At 26.4% G+C, this 25,336-nt stretch overlaps 2 protein-coding genes across 4 annotated transcripts; one reads left to right on the forward strand and one right to left on the reverse strand.

The window, feature by feature from the left end:
• Nucleotides 1–367: 367 nt before the first annotated feature.
• On the reverse strand, nt 368–17,907 carry LOC100742635 (peptidyl-prolyl cis-trans isomerase CYP95). 3 transcript variants are annotated; one of them, XM_003490370.4, is made up of 8 exons: nt 17,643–17,907; nt 16,967–17,206; nt 13,772–13,907; nt 11,703–13,689; nt 10,293–10,351; nt 9,003–9,071; nt 5,562–5,680; nt 368–1,611 (listed from the first exon to the last, which is right to left on the reverse strand). In XM_003490370.4, the coding sequence occupies exons 1-8, from the start codon at nt 17,727–17,729 to the stop codon at nt 1,606–1,608; spliced, it is 2,703 nt and encodes a 900-aa protein (XP_003490418.1). In that variant the 5' UTR covers nt 17,730–17,907; the 3' UTR covers nt 368–1,605. The 3 variants fall into 3 exon arrangements, with proteins under 3 accessions (XP_003490418.1, XP_033177236.1, XP_012242333.1); XM_033321345.1 differs by lacking the exon at nt 368–1,611 and having other exon boundaries at nt 5,184–5,680; nt 11,703–13,662; XM_012386910.3 differs by lacking the exon at nt 368–1,611 and having other exon boundaries at nt 5,184–5,680.
• Nucleotides 17,908–22,306: 4,399 nt separating this feature from the next.
• LOC112211995 lies at nt 22,307–24,998 on the forward strand. Its single transcript, XM_024368364.2, has 3 exons — nt 22,307–22,709; nt 22,944–23,045; nt 23,283–24,998. Exons 1-3 carry the CDS (start codon nt 22,575–22,577, stop codon nt 23,613–23,615), a joined length of 570 nt encoding a protein of 189 aa, XP_024224132.1. The 5' UTR covers nt 22,307–22,574; the 3' UTR covers nt 23,616–24,998.
• The last annotated feature ends 338 nt before the right edge of the window (nt 24,999–25,336 follow it).

Raw genomic sequence — 25,336 nt, forward strand, 5'->3', positions numbered from 1 at the left:
TTTGCTTATTATTAATAAGACTGTAAAAGTCTTGGTGTGTATCACATTTTGTACGATAGATAAATTCAACAATTGCAAGTCTTTTATGAGTTATTTTATATTTATAACAATAATATGTCTACTATTCAACTCTTGGAGTTGGTATTTAAAACATATGCATATAGAAGCATATAAGTGGAAGAGTACAAGAAACATAATTTGACTGACTAATAAAGCATTATGCTGCATTCTTAATCTACACTTAAAGTTGTATCATTATGATATGACCAACAAAATATAAATCATAGCACGCATGTGATGATTTAAAGAACTAAGTTCCCTACATGTATCCATGTATCCCTACGTGTATTCTGAATTTATTCTGAGGTATCGCAATATTTTTTATATCAAAATTTCTATCAAAAAAAGTTCATATAAATGTAGTTATCATTTTTTTATTCAGTTAAAAATAACACTTACACCTTCATAGATACTATGAAGTATGCTATCTTATTTATGCAATATAATATCTGAAATAATCTAAGTTTACATTTGTAAGTATATTGGCTACTATCTCAGCTTATTGGTAACACATGATAATAATTTACTTTCAATATGTATTTTACATGCTATTCATAAAAATATAGTTGTAATAATAAGATCTAATTATTCAACAGAGTCTTAATTAATATCATGTAAAATACAAGAAAAGAATCACATAGATCTTTTTTACTAATACAGTAGAGACTGTAATGAAAATGTAGAATAATGCAACTTACTGAATACTTTAGTTCTGAAATTGTATAATTGTAGTAACTGAATCATAATACTATAAGTAGCATAATTTTACATATAAGCACTAAATATTTGCAGAAAAAGATACACTCTTTTTTACCTGCTTAAATACAATAATCATTTACACTATATGTTTATAATTCAAGTATGAAATAACAAGTGAAGAAAAGCCATTTTAAAATACACTGCATTTCTTAGTTATCTTAAAAAATTCGTGTTTGTTATTTTCGAACTATGTAGTGTAAAAAATATATTTTAATAAAATCACTCTTCTGTTGCTATAGGTCACTTTATATAATATATTCAGTGCCTTAATAATATTAACTCAATTTACATGATATACAACTTATTTTTCACCTTGTACACGCTTATTAACAATATTCTTATTTACAATTGATTGATTCTTTTATATAGAATTTTTAAAATAATAATATACTTAGGTTTACAAAAGGTGACTTTGGGATTATTAATGATGCTTATTTATTAAATGAGTGACTGATGTAAATTATTTACAAATACTTTAACACAACAAATGAATTATAATCACATGTAATCAACTATCTACTATAATGCTTAACAATAAATAATTAGATACAATCATACATAAAGTATTTTGAAATATTGATATTGTCTTCTAGAAGAATGTTATCTTTTCATCTTTATGTTAGGTCACATATCAAATAAAACAGATATCTCCTCTACATGAGTGCAATTTTTTATACAATTAAACTTTTAATAGATCTTATCTTCATATGATGATAATAGAATAGGAGGTAAGATGAACAGCTATGCACTCTTCATATAAATATGTCAGGAGAACACGCTTTTACTCTATTCCTAAACAAAAAAAAATATGTACGTTTATCATCTTCCAACAGAAATAATATTCAATTAAATTTGTAACATGAACTATTTCTAACTTCATCATAAGTAAATATTATTAAAAAAAGATTAATTTAGTATTTTATTTAATGTTTGTTAAATGACTTTGAACTTTATCTATTACCACTTTTCTTAACAATTTCTTTTAGCAATTATTTCCGATTTCTGCTATATACAGGTATCCTCCGTCTTTCATATTACACGAATTTGGTTAACGCGGTTCAAGAAATTGGGAAATCCAACTGCCTTATAGAACGGAATGTAGTGGAAATTTATAAGTGCAAGCACCATCATGCGATATTTTTCTTTCGAGCAAACATGTGTCTTATCTCAGATTTACGTATGGAATCTTTAAATAGTGAAATTTTTAATTCATTTTTAGTTCGTGAAGTATTAATCCTTTACATTCGAAAGATATTCGCTATAGGAAACTAGCAACCTGAAGCTTTTCTAATAAACAATCGATGATATTTTTTATGACTAACATAAACAGAAATCATACATAAATTAACGAAGTTTAGAAGACAATTTTGCAAAAAAAAAAACTCCTTTGTTTAATGGTGTATGATGAAGATTATACAATATTAATGTGTAATATTTTCAATTAATTATTGATTATATTAACAAATATATTTCTCTTAGTTATGAAAAGAAAATTGTAAATTTCTGTTAATTTTTGGAATCTACCCCTATTTTTTATACTAGAAATCTATAAATTATACTATGTACTAGTTATTGTATACTTTTTGTTTCGCATAACATGAGTTTGAACATAGCAACATCTTTTCGTAATCCAACTACCTTGTTATACGGGGGATACCTGTAATTTTTTAACTACTTTTGAAGCTGGTTACAATGCTACATAATATGTATGTATTGTGTATGTAATAGAGCTCGTAATTAATATATTCGTACTTTGATTTATGTAGTTTTTAATACGTGAGTAAACTCATGTATCAAACTATACGAATATACGTGTATTAACATATTCATATTTTATACAGTGAAACCTTTATATTTGTCCGTCCCTATATTTATAAAATTTTTTCGACAAGAAAATGCTTCGATATTCGTTCAAAAATTGGATGTTTCTTACCAAAAGATTTTTACTGCATGATCGCTCTAGACCTGTGCCATCTGTTTTATAGAATATATCTCTGAATACACCTCTGAATGCACATCTCTTAATATATTTTCTTGACCTTGCATGTAGATATTTCCTGGACCTACAATTCTTAAACCTATTTAAGGTAATCTAATACACGCTATGCTCTTCAAGTAGTTACTTGTTTCTCATTCAGCTCTGGCTAGCATCTTCTTAATTCTCAAGTCCTAATATTTGTAAGGAAGGAGGGTGTTCGGAATTGGTTGTTTCGGAATCGGGTGTTGGATTGCCAACGATACGTCAAGGGTAAGAATGAAAAGAACGATACGAAATGAACATGATCAAAACAGGAGGCGAGTGATGAACAAACCATTTGAGTTTATTGTCATAAAACGCAATTAAATTAAGATAACTAAGATAACAAAAGAACTTAAACTAATATTAAATGCCAAAAGGCAGTGAAAGAGCGTACGAGTATGTACAACGATTAAGTTTAACAATTAAGATCATTTATTGACTCGATTCGAGGCTGAGGACAGATGACTTCCTGTTTCATTAATTCTTTTAAAAGAAAGTCAACTTTATATTCATCCGTTCTTTCAGGAACGGATATATATAACAAAACGGATACGGATGTATATAACAGATATATATAACAAAACTTTTATATATACATATACAAAATACCCCACTGTTTAAGCACATTTACGCAAGTAATTCGCAAAACAAATATATGATATTCTAGGTTGCAGATAGCAATAAAAACGAACATAATTTCGCTCAACAAAGTTTAGTCAAATAGTCGTGTATTTTGGTATGAAAGGAACTAATCTATTAACATTTTCTGATAACAGATGGTTCCCTTTTATCGTAACAATATTTCCAGCATGCTTGAAGAATATCATTTTGATACAATCGGTGTTGCTGATATCATTAAATTTTTTTTAGCAAGTTTTGAAGTTGTTGAATAAGTATTTATTTATGCTTGCCTTCATCATTTACACAGGACGAAACCGACATTATGTTGTTTTTTATTGTTACTTGCAACCTAAAATATCACGCATACATCCTTTTCGCAAATTATCTACATAAATGCACTTAAATATTCAGGGGCGAGGTGTTTATTATTCACTAATAATTACACGAAATACAAAATCTGAATATGTTAATACATATGTACTCGTGTATCAAAAACTATGCGGATTAAAACAAATATTTATTTAATTACATATATACACATGTATCTTTAATACACATTTGAATCCATTACATTTAGTATATCCGCGCTTCCAATATGTGTAGCGCTGTACCTAATGTTTCTTTGTTTACAAAAGAAAACAAATAATAGATCTAGAAAAACATCTTAATATAAAAAGAAATATTTATAATACAAACAAATATTTCGAACATTTGTAGTATAATCATAGCCTGCTTTTTAAACTATATAAAATATGTGGCTATATAAAATATATTTGACACACATGTCACAATGCATCATACAATTATTTTAAATTAGAAAAATATGAATAATTATTTAAAAATTAAGTATTACTTCTGAATTTTTCATATTATTTACAAAATTTGGTTGTGTCATTAAATTATTTTAATGCTTCTATTTAAAAGATATCATACTTAATAAATAATAGATTGATAATAAATTATGAAATATTAAAAACATAAAAAGGGGACTGATTGCAGCAACGATACTGTACATTCATTTTGAAACTTGTTTGAAAGCATATTTAATCCATTAAGCTTAAAAATATTCAGTTTTAAAATTAATGATACACATAATTGCTACTAATGTATAAATATTTACATTTTGTAAATTTAAAAGAAATATTCAATTTATAGAAATATTTATTTAGAGTAATTTTATTTTTGAAACTATTGGAAACTTTTAGGTAGTTGTAACTATGAAATTAATTATTTAAATATAAATAATAAACATTTATACAAATATATTAATTACATTATTTTTACGTCATGAGATTATAATGGGGAAAAATAATATTCTTTCATTTAGTTACAACACAATCGCTATAATAAGATTATAGGTACATAATAACAAATTAGAGGAACATTGATGTAATTGTAAAAGAGTATGAATTATAAATAAACTTGTTGATTATGCATTTAAATATATCTCACTATATTATAAAATATACTACATTTGATGAAAAATTAATATTTATTTTGTACTTTCAAGTTTTTTTAATATGAAATATGTTTAATATTTTCAAGTATACAAGAATTGCAATATGAGATAAATATTTAAAATTATTAATCATTCTTTGCGTCGTACAACGTGAAAATGATATTATTAAAAAAATGAATCAACTATTTAAATGCTAAACATTAACATATATATTTGTATCTTTAAAAATGATAAAATATTTCCTAATATTAAAGATCATTTATCATAATTAAATTCAATTGTATTGTTTTCCTTAATACTTTTTATGCATGCTATGACAAAAAAGTTTCTGGATGAATGTGTTACTGTAAATCTAAACTACATATATTTATTTAATTCGAGAATTTTTATGTTTCTAATTATTTAAGAAAATTGTTAACAATAATATTCAAAATATCCAATACAATTAATTTCAAAAAACTCAAAAATACTAGCACGCTGTAAACTTAAGCAGTTGAAATGTTACAATATCAAAATTATGTGTAAGTATTATGTTTCCAAAAGATGTTGAATATGCGAATTATGTACATGTTGTAAGGTATAATTTTTATACTATAAAATATGCTCTGCATTTGTTACGGCCAAATTAATTTTATGGTTTACCTTGCGACCCTGTCTTTTAGATGTCTTTCGTGAAACTTTTGACTCTCTAGTATCTTGTACTTGTTTATTGAGACCAAGTCTAAAACGCACAGGCACCTTTGAATCTAGAGTACTTTCATCTGCAAAAAAACACAGATATATATTTATATAAAAAATACACAAAATGAAAACAATTTATATATTTGTTCCTTTTTATATTATTACTCACCATTATAATATACTATTAGTGTATCTAAATATATCAACCATGTAAATATACTACACAAATGTTCATGCAAGGAATGTTTCAGTCTAGACATGTTAATTCTTATAAAATTTTGCATAAATATAAAACGACGAAATATGTAAAAAATAACTATTTCTCCAAAAAATGTAATTTTAAAGTAGTTAAGTCTATCCTTGATGTTTTCCTTTCCTAAATGCAATATCAATAATCATAGGACTAATAGTTACAAAAATAAATTGCATATATGAAACTTATTTATTAACGTATCAAACTCAATAAAGTAATAACGTGATTAAAAATATCTTCTTAGTTATTAAATTTTTAAAATATGCCTATGTCGTATCTTTAATCAGCATGAGTTTTTAATTGTCTACATACTAAGCTTTTTCATAATAATTATAGGACATATTGAAAACAAAACATAACAAAATCAACATATACAACCTATAAACTGTTCAAAATATTGAATAATTTGAAGAAATTGATTAAAGTTTGTGTGTATGTACAAAACTAAAGAAATTAATTTACTTCACTAACGTAACAAAATGACAAAAATGTTCATCTGTACCTTTGGAATCTATCTACAATGTATTTGTGTGAAGGTGATCAGTATAAATAAAAATATATTTGTATTTTCAACATCTGGAAAATTACATGACCGATTTTAATTATTTCGGGTTCCTAATCCTCTGGATTCTAAAAAATTCAAATATGTGTTGCTTTATTTATGTTTTGTAGAGTTGACTAAAAAATTTCAAATAATACCATAGCAAAATGTATCATTTCCGTAATCTGCATCACGGAACAAGTAAATGTTGTTCAAGACGTCTTTTTTAAACCATTTACCCAAAATTAAAACTTTACTATTTTGTAAATATGTACGTACATAAAAACTTTCTAGCGTATACGAGGAAAACGAAATAGGATCAAGAAATTTAATGATTGGTTTTAACACTTTACCGACCGATAGCCTATTAATCAGCTTTTTGTCGCCGACAATCTTTCTCATTATTGGAGCAGTAATTTGTTATTTAGTACTAAGGTATCTTGCTCAATTGCATCAGTTGCGTTGCTTTGTAAGCTCCCACAGTTTTATACCAATTTGGAAAACTTACCGTTTGCGATGAACGAAAAGAATGGTATTGGAGAGTCTAAACTGAAACAGAGCCGGCGCCAGGGAGAATCTGCGCCTGAGCTGCCGGTCGGACGTGCGTATGCTGTTAAACCGCTAGCGGTCAGTAAATTGTTAACGAGGAAGTTTGAATAAAAAGATAGGCCAATGAAAAAACATGCTGTCTAAAATAAAATACGTTATTATGTTATATGCACATATACGGGTGCAATCAGCAGAAGATAATCGACTTTACAATACAAAGCCGGCAATGTCAGCATTACAGATCGCTTCGCTGCCTGGTATATTCCGAAGAAATAATTGAATAGCAAACGTAGACCAATAATATGAGCAAAATTGACATTGCGTACCACTAGGTAAGCAGTAAGAAAAGACGAAGTTCGAACGCCCGGGGCGATCGCCTGTCCTTCGTCACCTTCGACTATGGAAAAGCAGGCATCGAACTTAAGAGCGCTATAAATTAAGCCCTCATCCGCATGGTGTGTGAGCCAACGGTCTTAACATCTTGCGATTGCGATTGCCTGGGTTCTAGGAAGAGATAAAACACAGACCAGCGGCCTCTGACTTTCTGCGTGGCTGCGACACCGAGGGTACTCGGCATTCATTGTACAATCGCCACTACGGACGAATGTAAAAGCAAAACCACGCAAGTTCATCATTTTCCAAGTTTACAGAACGTGCTGTAAACAGATCTACCGTGAATTCGCTTTTAGTGCTTCGTACAAAGCAGTGCTGGAAATTATTATTTCTTTGGAAACTTTGCCAGGTCTAAAATGGACATTGTGGACAATAATAAACTCACGTAGACAGCGTCGCACTAAGTTGTTCCTGTTTTATTTATCTCAGTCCTACCATTCCTTTTAAAACGAGGTATATATGTATCGGTATTGGATAGAGCGTATAAAAATCTCCGACTGACATTGCCCGAGCAAAGCCGATTCTGTCATTACGCCCTGCAGATTGTGCCCGTAACATATATAATTCTGCATTTTTTAGTAAACTAATGTTTTTTAATTGCCAGTTCAGAAATAAAAGTGCGATATGTAAGACATCGACATATGAAGAATAGGTGAACGAACTGATATTTATATCCCATCCATTGAACTATAATGCGGTATTGAGACGATTCTGTTCCGAAAACAGAAAGATATTTGCATATTACCATTCGTATTTTATTTATGCCATCAGTTCACATTCAGTACTGTTTTCTCTTTTATCCATTAAATGAAACTTATCCTGCCTTATTATTATATAAAAATAATAAGGAAACATCGTATTTTGTATTCGGAATATTAAAACAGAGAAAAATCTATAAAGAGTATTTAACAGTATCTAAAGTATCAAATTAAGTTTAGTCACAAATCAAATACTATTTGAATAAATACACTAATTTAATTGAAAATGATCAAATACTTGAACAAAATATCAAAGATAGGTACAGAAAAATGTTTCGGAAGAAAATTATAATATATCGCGAAATATAGATCATGCTGATTTTCACAATTACCGGAGATGGATAACTGATTCATTTTGTATTGAATGACGAACATTTTTTTTTAAATTTATGATTAAGTTTCGGATTTTTAAGAAAAAAAAAGAGTATCATATTTATGAATATTATGGTGACATACGAAATAAAACGACATTATTAAGAAAAGGTGTAACACATTAAACAAAAATTTGCGAAACTAAATCTAATCAAAAACTAACTTATTTACACACCGATTATATTATGAACTAAGAAGGCCATTAAAAATTTTCATAAGTAATCAATATCTATGTGAAAATACATACTAGAATGATATTTTAAATTTGTTTCATATATATGCATACTAATTTGTAACATACGCACAATATTATTTTTTTATAAACTAAAAAAAATATTTTCCAAATAAACTGAAACACGAAATTTATAATACATTTTATATACAATTTTTTAACTTTGATACCTAATAAATACTTTTATGATCTTCTTTCAAGATGGACAATTTTTTACTTAGGACCATATATATACAAAAATTTGCAATATAATAAGTAATAGAAACAAAAATAATAATAATAAGTAATATAAAAATATACACACCTTCAGAATCGTGTATGTCAGATATTGACCTATGAAGAACCGTAACCCGTCGAACTTCTTTTTGATTAGCTATAAAATAAAAATATGTGAATTAAGAAAATAAATTTAAATATTATATCAAACTAAGAAATGTTTATATTAATTTATAAGAAAAAATTATTGATGTACTTCTAATATTGAAATTTGTTTGTTTTACTGAAATGGTACTATTTACAGATGTTTGATGTCAAATTTTTAATAACTGATATAATGAAGTATGTTTTGAATAATTGATATAATTTGTAATTTAATTTGTAAATTATACATTATATCAAATATCATAAAAGATCATGGTAAACAAAACTTTTTTAAGGGTAAAATATGTCAAAATCAGTTAGTAAAATTTCGAATCGATAGCTTAGTTAGCTTTTATCCCATAAATATATATGTATATAAAGTTCCTAAATGTTTACACCTCTACATATTACGCCCTACGCTATTATGTCAAAAATGCATATAATCATATTATTATCATTAATATTCATATTATTATGGTATTCCATTGGGTTTTTCACTATATTAAGGCACAAATAACAAGAAAAGTTTGGCAATATTCATATACAACAATTTATAAAGAACTAGCTGTTACCCACGACATCGTCCACGTAGAACTGACATGAATTTGACTTCACGATTCTAGATTATTTACAGTCGTTTGTAATGGAAATTCAAAAATCAATATAATAATAGATAACAGAAATCAATATAATAAATAGTATTCAAGAAATATTTGTAGGAAATGACTATTGGCTGTCGACCGGGCAAGGCGCAATCATACTATGGAAAGCAAGTTGCGTTAATCAAACTTGAGTCGCGTTTATGTTCATTGTTCGGTTCTCTGAGGAGCAAGCATAATAAAATATAGTCTATGTCCATCTAGAAGAAATATAATTTCCAATAATGAAAGAATTATCCAAATCGGTTAAATAGTTTCTGCGATTACTTCTGACACACACACATATGTAGGTATCTACGTACAGACCTTCTCTCTTTATGTCAGTGTAAATTCGTATAAATAATATAGCATTTATATTTGTATAAGAATGATTTTGTTCATTAGCTTGATATCTATTTCTTTCAGAGCATCATGATATATTGAACTATGGATCTTTTAAAACAAAACATATTCGTAACTTCATTGGTCAACAGAAGTGTAACCATTTAGAGGGAATTCAAATGATACAGCTTTTGTCTACAAGTATACAAGTATACAAGTTTAATAGAAATTAGAAATTTTCATGTATTACTTACTTTTTTCATCCGCTTTAACTAAATGTCTTTGATTCACTTTTGCATTACTTTTGACAACTCTGAAAAAAAGATCACATTTTCATATCAAAAATATATTAAAAATTCCAAAAAGATATATATTAAGAAGAAAATATAGATATTTTCTCTATACAAATATGTATATAACACATATGTATATCACTTATAACTATGTAAACATATTTGTTAAACTGTCCATATAATAACAAAACAAATTGAAGAGCTTCTTGTTTACTTTTGATAATAAATAAATGTGTACGTATTTCATTAGAAAAAGAGAAATGTAATACAAAATAAAAGCAGTATTAAAAGGAAATGTAAATTTTATTTAATTTAATTATGAAATATTTCAGAAAAAACTACTTATTGTTATTGTTATTTATATGTATAATGTCAAATACAAAAATATATAATGAAGTTAAATTTCTCAGAAAGCTTTTATATAATGTAGTTTCAAATACATGTAATTAATCTTTTCTCAGTTATCATAATTACACGACACTTCAATATGTTTAGCAATATTTCATGTCAATAAAAATACATTATGTTAATCTTAATTTATCAGATATAGCATGTATTTTTCATAAATATACCACTTCTCAAGAATATTTATACACATCTTTTTGTAAGTAAAAGTTTAAAAAGTATACAAGATGTCCTATGGAAATAAAGACAATTAAAAAGCTTGAAAAATATAAAGAGATATGCAAAAATATTTTGGACCAAAATTATAGGACATGAAAAATAACTTATAATGCTATTTATTTGACTTGTGATAACCTTAAAAAACTGCAGAAAAGTCATAATCAAATTTTAAAAGACTTATGTTTTTTATTGCATATTCTTGTATCTAATACTGAAACGTTTCCAAAACATTACTCATTTCTATCTTGCACAAATCACATTTTCAAGATATCAACTTTTAAATTTCATACCATCATGAGTATCACTCTATATAGACCACAAGAAGATTATCCAGTCTGACTTTTTACATCATATATAACTGCTTCAATATAACATAACTGCTGATAACATATTAACTTTGAAAATTTATATCTTAAGAATGACTTACACAAAAGACTCAAGTAGGTAGAAATTTGAAAACACTCCAATATTGGGTATAGTAATATACAATAACAAAGTATATGTTTCCATGACTTTCCAAGATTATCATAAATTCAAATAAATATTGACATCATCTGCCTTTCTTAATATCTAACTTTCATCGGAAATATTTTTCCGCATTTTTCATATTTCCGTAAGATTTAATTATATCCATTTAAACTAAATATACTACTAGAAGCTTTTAACTTAAAAAAAAAAAAAAAATAGAAAGATTTTATGTTTCTGTAGTAGAAAATTTAATTCATATAGTATATCATAAATACTTACTCATTAACAACTCCCTTAAAAGCAGACTGTACTAATCTCGCAGATTGAATTGGCACTGTCCTATTTAATCTTTCTGCTCGTCTTCTACTTAACTCGGTTCGTAAATCACTTTCTTTATCAACTACTAGATCTTCAAAAATGGCATCCATATCCTCACTTGATCCATCCGAAATAACATCTTTACGCTTCTTACACTTCTTATCTTTTCCAATACGTTCAGAAAGAGGAAGTTCATTTTTTAATTTTCCCACTTGATACAATTCCTTATCGCGTTTCTTCTTCTTTTTTGAGGATCTTTCTTTTTCTGGATTTTGAGTTTCTAAATCTAAACATGAATTAACAGAACTCGTAATAGCAATAGGAGAAGCATTTTCTATGCTTTGTTCAAACTCTTCAAACTCGTAATGAGTATCTAAACATAAATCTGTTTCTTGAATATCATAATCCTCTGTAATTTTGTTAACTTTTCTTACATTTCCTGTCTGAATATCTCCTTCTTCTAGCGATTCTACCTTCTTACTTGTATTTTCTTTTTTATTTAATTTAATTTTTTTATTTGCATTAATTGGATCTATGGGCTTTGTAGATTCAAATTTTCTTCGTCTGGCTTCTAATACAGGATCATTAATTATATCAGCAGTTTCTTTTTCTATCATAGTAGCATCTTCAAAACTTTCTTCTTTATGTTTTGTTTTTACACGATTTATTTCTGGAGATACCCTACTTTTAATTATTGGGGATGATTCCTTGGCATATGATGGACTACATGTTCCATCTGGAGTAATAGATCGTGGTCCATGTTTTCGAGATAGTTCTTTAGGCGACCATCTTGGAGATCTTTTTCGTCTAGGAGATAGACGAGGTGAATTCCTAGGTGATGACCATGGTGATCTACGTGGTGATAATCTTGGTGACCTCGATCGCGGTGACATTCTTCGTGGTGATATTTTTGGTGACATTAAACGTGACGATCCTCTTCGAGGGGATAACCCAGGAGATTTTGATTTAGGTGATAATCTACGCGAGGGTGATATTCGTCTTGGAGATATTTTAGGTGATCTTGATCTTAGCGGTGACCTAGATTGAGGAGATAATCTCAATGGCGAAAATCTTGGAGAACGTGAACGTGCCAACCTCGGAGACTTAGTTATGGATATTTTAGGTGAACGTATTGGTCTAGGAGATCTGGAATGCGGCGAAAGTTTCGGAGATCTTCCTCTTGGGGACAGACATCTCTTAATAGGTGATCTCATTGGAGACTTATTTGGAGATCTACGTGGTGATAATCGTGGTGATCTTGATCGCGATGAAAGCTTAGGTGATCGTGATCGCGGAGAATAACGTACTGGAGACTTTCGAGGCGATCTATACCTAGTCATTTCTCGCTGAGATTTTTTTGACTGCCTACTAGGTGATCTTCTAGGAGATCTTCTAGGTGATTTCTTTCTTGATCGGGATCTTGGTGATAATGATCTACGTTTTTGTGAAATTCGATTAACTGTATGTGGAGATATAGATCGTCTTTCACTTTTTATGATGATTGTTGCTGGTGCTGGACTATAACTTTCTTTTCGAATATTGCTATCTTCTGTTCTGTTTTTCTGGCTTATATTCCTATTTATCTCATCTTTTTTCATAGATTCTCTGTTTTCTTTTTTGTTACTTTTCTTTTCTTTCCTTTCGGACGGTTTATCAACATTCATTTCTCTTTCCATTTCATCCATTAAGCGCTCTAAGCTATCTTCCTCTTCAAGATCAGCCATTATAATGATATCATCATCATCATCATTGACTCCACCTTGATCTTCCTCAGCCTTTTTTAAGTTTTCCACAGTTTCCATCTGATTTTCAACCATTGTGGATATTTTATCACCTACACCATCTTTCTTAACATTTTCTGATTTCGTAACTGTATTTTTTTGTTCTTTATTATCTTCTTCGTCGGAACCACTACCATTATCTTTGAAACGATGAAATTTTGTTACTTCTAAAAATATTATTTTTATATAGTATTTAAGAGAAAACGTAAAAGACATGACTATTATTTATATTAAATTATTTTTACATACCAGTAGAATAAGATTCAATACTGGGAACAATTTTTTCTACTGAGCAAGCTAAATCAGTTTGCTGCAGCACAGGACGTTCATCTAGAGGAATTATTGCTATCAAATTTGGATTACGTGGACTTTGATAATATACATTCTGTAAACAATATGTAATATTTAAATAAAACTCATAGAATATTTGCTAATAAAAAAACTTAACTTTATATATAAACTAAATATTTGTAATAAAAATTTAATCTATACTCTTTTCTTTATAATTGTATTCATTGCTACCATTATTTAAACTATTATTCAAGTTACTTATGTCTCTCATATTGTAAACAACAAATACTGAAATATGAATTTTGATTAATAATTCTCGACTTCATAAACTAAAATTTCATCAAAATTCAAGATCAAATATTGTATATATTATATTAGATTGTAATATGTATCATAATGAAACAAATTTCAATTTTTAAAAGTATCAATTATCTGTGATATAATCGAAAAAATACTTCAAAATAAGTCAAGGTAATAAGGACTTTGAAAATGAACTGAGCTGAGTTAAGCAAAGTTAAACACATAGAGATATCTGCTATCTGATATAACAAATTTCACTAAAAATATCAAAAGTTATGTGCAATTGAATTATATTCATGGTATGTATTTTAAATAAAAAAAAATTATAGTATGCATTAAACAATAATTTTGTAAGAACTTCATAACATGCATGTTATTAAAGATATTTTTAAATAGAGAAAAATTATATTTTATATTGTTTGTATACAATATATTCTGTATAATTAAATTAGTTTTTTATTAAGTTATAATATTATGATTAGACTGCAGATTTTTATGCATTTACAGAAAATTTTAAAATGTATATGCAAAGAATATATGAAATACTGAAAATAGAACTCTCGTCGTAATATTTAGTAGGTAAAACATATTTCTGCATAGGTATCACTTCTTTAGTTATGTTCAATGCTATGCTACATAGTGTTGAAGGAGGCTAAGGGAAAAAAGTGAGGATCAGGTTAAGGGTGAAAGCATGAAAATTTAAGGAAGTGGTAAAAAGGGAGGTGAAAAAGTCTAGTGAAGGAATGCCTCCACGGAGGAAAGAGAGGAATATCTGAGAATGAACAGGATTAACACAGCAAGAATACAGTTAAGAAGGAAAAGAGGGGAAACATGTCAAGGAAATTAAAAGAGAAACAAAAAGATACGAAAACAAGTGCAATACAATAAGATTATGCAATTAAAATATAACCAAAGATACAACTATATAAAGACTGTACAACTGCCCAAATACTTAAGTAGAGAAGGAAAAGAAGAAAGTCAGCAATTGCTGGCGCAAGTAAGATGTGGATTGATGGAGACACGGAACAGATACTGGAAGGAAACTGAAAAAGGTGAAAATGAAAAAAGAAGTGCGAGGAAGTAGAATGGGGGATCAGTACATGGAAGATAATAATGAAACAACACACAAGGCTATAGACTGGATAAGGAAGTTGAATAAAAACAAGCAAGAAAGAGCAAGGAGAGAAGGGTATCTAGGGCAATAGGCTAATTCAGAAATGTGATGTAAAAGAATTTAATAGAAAATGACGAATTAATTTAGAAATATGCGTGTGAATGAATCAAAAAATTCTATATTAATACTCCAAAAATAAGAAAATGTATTATCATAACATCCCTTTTTTAAAAAAGAATAATCGATATTTTAGATAATTTTGAAAAATATCTAAAAAAGAATTCTAATTCAGAAAAATTCACCTGTATATGAAATAAGTTATTACTAACTAACACTGATGTTTTTAAAATTTCAAAAACTATTTTACACAAAAAATTTTTTTAATGAGAAATATGAAATATTTGTAAATAATTCTTTCATAAGGTTTCTAAAACCTTCTATAGTTTTTATAAAACTGATAAATTTACTCTTTACATTTAATTATTTTGTAATAACAGTTAGATATATATATATTGAAAGCATTAATTTAAAACTAACAAAATAGACCAATATTATTTGACATACATAGTTAAAGCATAATATTTAAATATTATACTTTATTTTATTAAATATATAAAATATACAATTACTTCAAGAAATTCATTTTACATAAAAGATATATTTTCTTTAATGGGAACATCATTAAGGTGTTGATATAAGATTATATATTATGTAAAATATTGTTAAGTTATTGATATTATAAGATATATTACTTTAATTTTATTCACAAATGAGATCTTTTATGTAATTCTATTTTTGTTTGCACTGTAAATTGCTAATCACTGTAAAAAAAGTAGAGACTGAAAATAATAGAAAACTTTTGAACAATTCTTATTTTTCAATATTTTAATTCTTAAAGTTTAAAATAATATGATTTTTTACATTAGAATATTATTCTGAAATATTTCTATTAAAAGTAAATATATTTTGATGTATTTATGAACAATTGAAATGTAAAATATATAGTTATAATATAAGTAAATTTAATATTCTATCATATGAAACTTTGTACACAAAATTACCTAAGTATACAAAATTTTATATATTCGATTGTAGTATAAATAACTCCGATTAAATAAAGAAAAATATTCAGTTTAATCGAATTGATTTATGTTACAACCTAAAGTTGCCTTCTAATAATAATAAACTTCAAAACATAATCTTATTCAATATTTTTGCCTTTACAAGATTTTAAAAGGAATTTACATAAAATGAGCATATACATTACATTATTTCAAAATTAGAATGTTTAAATTTTAAATAATCTATTCTTTATAAAATTTATTGTAAGACATATGTTATTCTTTGTTCATAATCTTATATACATAATTGTCTTAATAACATAATATTTCTTTTTAATTACTAATTAATCAAAATTGAAAACAAAGATAGTTTTCTATCTTCTATTCTATATAAAAAGTTTCCATTTTCCTGTAATGGATAATAACATCAATAATGACTGGATAAAATATATAGAAACCTCTATTGTCTTAGGTAGATTTTAAATAAATTTCACAGTAAAATATTTAAAATGGCTTGATAAACAATTAAATTAATATTTATAAATTATTTTATCTCAACATACATTGCTAAAAAATATATAGCAGCTGATTGTTAAAAATTAGATACAGTCAGATTAGGGCTAACAAAATTTCTAAAATGTCAATTCATAAGTATCATAGCTATAATTAAAAACTTACGCCATTCTGTCGCTGTTGCATTCGGTTATGAAAATATCCTCTTCGTAAAGGTCGTTGACTCTTATACGATGTGTGAGATGTTTGTATTACATCTGAAACAGTTTTCTGTGGTGGGGGTTGCTTTTTATTATGTACAGTGTCTTTAGTCCTTAATGATTGAAGAGCCGCAAGTCTTAAAGCTTCCAAATCTTCGTCATCCTCATCATCATTCTTTGTATTTTGTTGGGAAGGTATAATCATCTAGATGAAACAATAAATTTAATTTCAATATATGAAACACACATCTAAAATTTTTCAGTAATAAACATAATTACATAATTTTATAACAACATATTACTCTAAACATAAAAAGTAAAATATAACAATACCATTATTATATATATCAACATAATAAAATTGTTTACACAAACCGTTTTCTAACAAACAGTAATTAAACAAAATTATAATACACAATACTTCCTTTACAATATTGTTTAATGATATATATATGAACAAGTTTAGTCACTATCGAAACAAAAAACATTATAAATTAATTTATGCATTATTAATTTTTAAATAATTTTGGGGTATCTTTAACATATAGTTTGTGACGACGTTATATACATTATATATTCAATTAATAATTAAATAATAAAGTATGTTCATTTATTAATTATTATAATATATTTGTGCTTACCTTTTGACGATAATCCATTTTATCCAAGTTGTAATTGTAGAAAAATCTGTAGTTGACACCAGTAACAGGAAGGTCCAGCAATTGCATTAATAACTTTATACGTTGCGCGTAGAATATGATTTTATCTCACAAATAATCACAATTTGTATTACAAGTACATCGCAAAATTAAGCATTCCTTTTGATCAATCTTTTGATAATTATAAATCCTACGGACAATGTTGCACACTTTGTTACCCCCCACCACATATAAATAAAAATGGCGTGAGCGCTCATAAAACCAAAGGTCTTCGATCTACATATTACATGATGTACGACCAGCTATAGATTTCTTATTCTCTGTTAAGTCCATTTTCATTAATTTTATGTAATGTACTTTCATAAAAAATTATAACTTTTTTCTTGAATAGAAATATGGTTAGTACTATATCAATTATGAAATTATTAATCACATTTCAAATTAATCAGTTTAATAACATTTAGTTCACGATGATGATATATTACTCTAATTGTAAATTTAACTATAAAAACTACAGCAGAAATCGCAAACGGTAATATTTTAAATTATACATATAACACTAAATTATTATTACATATTTATATGTATATATATGGTTATATTTTTTATTATAATAAAAAATAAATACTTTTCGATTATCATACGGTGCATGTTATGAAATAATTACTAAAATTACACATATATTATATACATATATTAAGTTAGAATGTTTTTCAAAAATTTGTAAGAATAAACCAACGAATGTTTAAATATATCTATAAAGCAAAAACTTTAGGTATTCTTTTTACTTGTATGAAATTAATAAATGTAGCCTTAATTATTATCTTTATGTCTGCTACTCAATAAATAAACTATGTATATTTTTATATTTAATGACGATATATTTTTCCTTTTTATTTATCTATACAAATTTTATACTCACATTATTTTATATATATTAAATACATATTTATATTTACTTTGAAAATTATTTACGTTTTAAATCTTAAAACGAAATAAGGTTTTTTATTCTTTTAAATAATGAGATTAGATAATCGTTTAATACAATCTTTATGAAAGGAATCATTTATTGGATTTTTGTATTATTTAGAATTCAGTTTCTTTCATTGCATTAACAATAAGTTAAAGAAATGCTATTATGTATAGTAGGCGTTATAGTAGGTAGTATTATGATTAGGTTTAAAATATAATTGCAATTAATTTTTTATAGGTTATAAGGATAAAATTAAGTAACAAATAGGAATGTCTTATATTTATACATGTAGCTTCCTATCATAGGTACAGCTATAAAACAGATATCTCCGATTAAGATTTTGTTTGATATAATGATATTAATATGCATATTATGGATACATAATATAATTATATATATATAACATAAATATATATAATAAATATATAATAATATATATAACATATATAACATAAATACATATAAATTTATATTTATATATAACATAAATTTAAGTCTTAAGCTCGGTCTCCACCGTTTAAGAAGTATGCAGATGTGAAACTGAAAATTTTTAGCATATTTTACAAGTTAGTATAATGCCATATTGCTTCTATCCGTAATCTGATTGGTCTGCACAGATGAGCATTGAACTGAAATTTGTCGAACATTAGTTTGTACTAGCGTAATCGGCCGCTTAACGGCAGCCAGAGAATAAAACACTCCAAACGTAATCCAATACTCACGATTCAAAATCCCGCTACAATATGGTCGATACACACCTGCAGTTATTGCAACTAGCAGCTCCACTCATTGAACGAATTGTAGATAGAGACAACATGGCATCAAAGTAAAATGCCAAATACGCTAAAAACGCTCAACTTTACATACTTTTGAACCGCTGGATTCCTAAAGTTAAGACTTTCATTTTTTTGTTTCAACGCATTGGAAACTGTTAAATTTAATAAAAAAAGCAAAAGTTCGTTAAACCGAAATTCTGCCATCAAATGCGCTAAAGAAAACTTGACTAACAATATAAGTAGACTCAGAGGAAATTTCCTTCCTGCTGTTAGCTTTTATGGACAATCACTTTATTGAGAATTTGTTATATAACTCTATCCAAACTCCTCCAATGCAAACAGTTATGTTCTTTACCTAAAATGACTCCTATTCATTATTTTTAATATGGTTCAATGCAGATTTTCTTCTATCGATGACACTCATTTTTTTGCATCTTGAGTCATGTTTATGTTTTATTCCGATAAATGTGTTAAATACATAAATAACTATGAGAAATGATCCTGAAGCTCCTTTGAATATGATACCTATTATAGTTACATAAATGCAAACATTGCAAACATTTTATAATACAGTTGCTAAAATTTTCCTGAAAATATATGTAATCCATCATATATTTTTTATTATTTATTTTTATTGATCAACTGTTTGACCATCATGAATTATATCATAATATACAAAATGTTAGAAAAGAATGTTCTAAGATCATGTAATCTTAGTATCTATTGAGAGAAATAAGAAGTTTCTAATTAACATATTTAAGTCTTAAACTCAGTTCTTTTGGTGTCATATCAAGCTTTATGTCTATGACATTTTTCAATCAAAGAGTAGAGATAAAAGAGAATGTAATTTTCAAAATAAAAGTTCTGAAACATGATAATAAGCATTATACAGTTTTTCATATGCACATCTTACTAAGAAGGGGTAATTTCAACTTACATCATACTGATTGCAATGAAATTTAGGAATGATAATAGATTTACATATAAAATAAACATATCTGTAATTTTAGTCACAAATAGCGAACTAATTATAAAAAATGCATAATGCATTTTAAGTTTGAACAAACCATATGTTGCTGCATTCAAGTATTACAGCAGATCATTCAACAGTGATTGTGACTTAGCGACAATCATACAGGATTTGGAACTTTTGTGTCTCAGGTTTGTATTTAGTTGGGAGAACTTCTTTCTCAGAATAATTACATCATATGTTATAATTATGGAAATCTGAATTATTTTATACGTATTTTTTTATAAATTATTTTGCATCTCTTATTAGTAAAGCAATTTTACATAAAAATAATATATACTTACATGTTATAATTTAAGGTAAAATGTAGTTCATTTTATTAATGTAAAGTTATTTAATTACTTTAAGAATAATTTACATATTAAACTAAATACATACTATAAATAAAACAAAATTAAATTACATAAATGTATAAATTAAATATAACATGTAATATAAAAATATTTACACATGTAATTTAAAGTATACAGGATAGGTAATACAATGTTATTCTTAGAATACACTTGTACAGGCTGCACATACAAACAGATGAAATTTATCAAAAAAGTAATCGAAACAAATTTATATAACAATGAATATTTCACAAAAGAAAACTATTCACGTGAACTATTATAACTACATGTATATACCGCATATATACATGTATACATATACAACTTCTCCGCGAAGTTGATGTCATACAAATTTTATCATCTGTTTATATACAAATGTTTATAGTTGATCATATATTAATGAATGTATTTTTATAACGTCATTCCAAATACTCAGGCTTCGGTTTTCTCGAAGAGCCCCCGCATACAGGTTTAAAACTTACAAATTTCCTCTCTACTTACAATTTACATTTCAAAATATCATAAAGTCATTTGCTACGACCTACGACTTGTACGAGGTAACCTGTGACTGCAGCTTATGCGTCGTTCTGTTTGAAGATCACTGTGTCGACCCCGTTGATCGAGCTGCTCTACTTTTGTTCATGTAAGGAGATTTTTTCGTGCACAGGGATATTTTGTCAATAACTAAACAACCAAGCCGAAAACGCAGTCTTTTTATTTTTTACTTTTATCTTAGTCTAGCTTCAAGAATCATCCTTTAAATTTATTTGCACCTGTAGTCGAACATCCCGTATGTATGATACTATACAGTATATTAAGTACATATCCATAAAAAAGTTACATTGTATAATTGAATATGTAACGCATTATGTAATACCATGGAATATAAAGTAAAATGAGTTAGAATTAATTAAAAATTTTCTTTGTAATGATCGATATAAAAAGTATTACTTAAAGTTTTTATTCAGTTTGCGAGAAGTTAATTTATCGCATTCATGTTCTAGCAAGGTATTTAAATTACATTAGCTTAATCTATTTACAATTTACATATATGGTACGAGGCAGCATATTAAGTATTAGTATTAGTAATTACTAATTATAATTTATTTTAAATTACATTAAATTATTTTTTAATGTTTTTTTGAAAGAGAATTTTTTAAATATATCTTTTTAAAATACAAAATATGAGAAATAGAATGAAATTATATAAATTTCTACAACTTATTTCTTTTTATTTAAATTATGTTAAATATTGAAAAGTCTTTTCATGATGAGACGAACATCGCATGATTGATTTAGATTTAATTAAGAAAAAACTTTATTAAAAATTAATTATAAATATCACACTAAGCAAATTATCATTATTTGACTTTAATATAATAAATTAATTTCTTCTGGTGGGATTAATATTCCAATTAGTAAACTTATATCTTTTTAATCCATTCCTTCTTTAATCTATTTTTCTATAAAAACATCATACTTTTTTTGAAATTATGAATCCATTCAAAATTATTAAATCTCTGATCCATATACATATGTAAATCATCTTAAATCTTATTGTTAATGACTAGGATGCTCTAGATTCTTATTATTAATGTCTTTTATAATGTTTAAAAACTTTATTTTCTATCGGAGTATGCGCACAATTTACCCGAACACGGATTCCTCAAGTTGTGCATGTCCTCATGTCTTTCTAATGTTCTATGAATTCTAATATCTCTGAAACGGGATAAAATAAGTCTATTCTTATATATTATTGATTAGTATTTAGTAGAAACAGTTAGACTATAGACATTTGATAAAATGTCTCAAGACTACATTCACGCGTGCGAAAGGGCGGAATTGTTAGGATTGCCGATACCTAGTGAAGAAGAATGGAAAGAGACCCAAAGAATAGAAGCCGAGAAAATTAATAATGATAAAGATGAAGTGATCGAAGTAATTATAATTTTATCTTTTATTAAACAAAAATCAAATTAATGTACCTTTTTATGCATTATAAGTACAGTGTTAATGAGTTCTAATTTCTACTACTGTAAGTTTAATGCTAATAAGTTTCTTTTTAGCCTCTATGTTTCTCTTATTTGGAATGTAATTAATTAAAACAAAGTTCTTACATAAATTTCAAATTAATAATTTGTCAATATATTATCAGTTTAATATAATTTATAGAATCTGGATTCTTCTAATGAAGCTGCGCATCGAATAGGTGGTGGATTAGATGAATTAAATAGTATTCTCAGTGTTACGCAGAAGAAGATTAACAGATTCAAGGTTAAACACTTTTACCTAATATCATTATTTTATGACATTCATTTTTTATTTATTATTCTTTAATAAAAACAACTTTAATGATTATATCTAAACAATCATTGTCAAGTACAACAAGCATTTCTTAACGTCTTAGTTTAACAACTAGTTAGTTTAACATTTAGTTTTCTTAACAACTAGTTTATTATTATATAAACTATATTATATAAACTAACTTTATAACATGAAAGTATTTTACAGTCTGTTTGTGGCAGTTTGGGTACTCTATTGAAAGTAAGAGTTGGATCCAAAAACAACACACCAAATCATAAATTCGTTGAACGAAACCATAAAGAAACAAAAGAAATTGGTTCTGAAACATCTATGAGTGAAGAAAACTTGATAGTAGAATTATCCAATGACAAGAAACACATAGAAAACACAGAAACTAATGCAGTAATGCCAAAAACAATCAATCTCAATGAAAAGATGGGATCTCATTTGGATAAGTTAGACTCTCTCATCACTAAAGCAGAAAGTGCTCAGTACAGCATGCAGTATCAAACAAAACAGATGAAGAAATTCTTGAAGTAATTCTTCACATTCTTTTAAGCAAAAGTAGTATTCTATTCTAATATTATCAGGTCTCTTTGAAACTAACTCATTATTCATAGTGCCATGCTTGAAAAACCATACAAGTTCAAATCTGTATTGTGTTATGCATGGTAAAGATAGACATAGATAATAGACTGATAAATATACAAAGATCACTAAATTACTATAATATTTATCAAATATATGATAATATACAAATGAGTAATGGACATTTTACATTCTGAGAAAACAAATATTTATTTTGCTTGACTGCTTATTACACTTTAACAGCATATCAATGCGTTATATATATATATTTATTATACATATGTATATTTAATATATATTTAATATCATATGCATTATAATATATATTTAATATACATATGTCCATACATAAGCATTATTGCTTTTCTAAAATCTTAAGACACACTCAATAAAATGAAGTAATAACATTAAAGTGACTGGATAAAACTTGTTCTTCCTAATATTTTCATTAAATCATATTCATGTGATCTATTCTCATAATACAATGACAATTAAATTTTTTTTACAAACATGAAACACAAACACAAACAATTTATCAATATTCAAGCAGTTATAAGTTAAAATTGCTTCTTTCTATGAAAGAAATATTAAAACAATCAGTGTTAATATTAGCTATCAAATGGATAGTATATGTGTATATATTTTTCGTTAATAATTTTATTATAAATTGATATAATTATAATTGCAGTTATTGCATTGTAAACATAACTAATTATAGTATAGTATGCTTATTTAGCTAATTTTTAATTTTAGATATAATATTCTTCCTGTTTTTTCTAATTGTATGTTATAAATTATAATTTTTCATTAATTTATATTGCAAATCTCAATAAGTAAAGTGAATTTATTTCCTGCTGTATGTTGTACTTAAATTTATTCAAATTGTTAATATATTTATCTTAAAATATTTAAATTTTGTATAAAGATTGCTTTAGAAACAGCTCAGATTTTACAATATTGTGAGCTTATGTAGTTAAGATAATTATATACATTATATTATTTACTTATGTTACATCAAAGTGAACATATATCTAATATCAAAAATGTTATATCTTGTTGTTAATTGTCTTTAAAAATGCATAATATTTAATATCTATTTTGTTAACTGAATATATTTTAGGCAAAAATATTAATTTTAAGCAAAAGTGAACAATTCTTCTTAACATTAACAATAAAAGAATTCACAGGAAAATTAATAACCTTATAAAATGCAATTGTTACAAATAATTTATTATTGTTATAAAGATGTTGCAGTACCTGAGATCAGGTATTAGACAATATTTACGTGCCATGTACATACAATAATGTGAGTACATATTATATACGTACATAGTATGGGTTGTTAAAAAACGGTAAATTTTCTTTTCTATCTAGCTATTATTATAAAAGTAAAATTTTTATTATTACATTTATTTAGAAAATAAAATTTTCTAAATAGAGTTGATGTTTAATAGCATTTAACTGCATTGAAACAAAAGAATTATATTTTTACATCAAAGCGCGATGTCGATTAGTAGCAACTTACGAAATGCAAGAAATTAAGTGCGAGAAACAGATATGTTATATAGTAAATTTGTGAAAATGTATGTTTCATACGGTAATTTTTGTGTTCATAATTTTTATTTAAAATTTATTTGTATGAATAACAAAAAAAAAATAATGTAACAGATAGT

This window comes from Bombus impatiens, unplaced genomic scaffold (genome assembly GCF_000188095.3).
Source record: "Bombus impatiens unplaced genomic scaffold, BIMP_2.2 scf_0419, whole genome shotgun sequence".
Classification (NCBI taxonomy): Eukaryota; Metazoa; Arthropoda; class Insecta; order Hymenoptera; family Apidae; genus Bombus; species Bombus impatiens.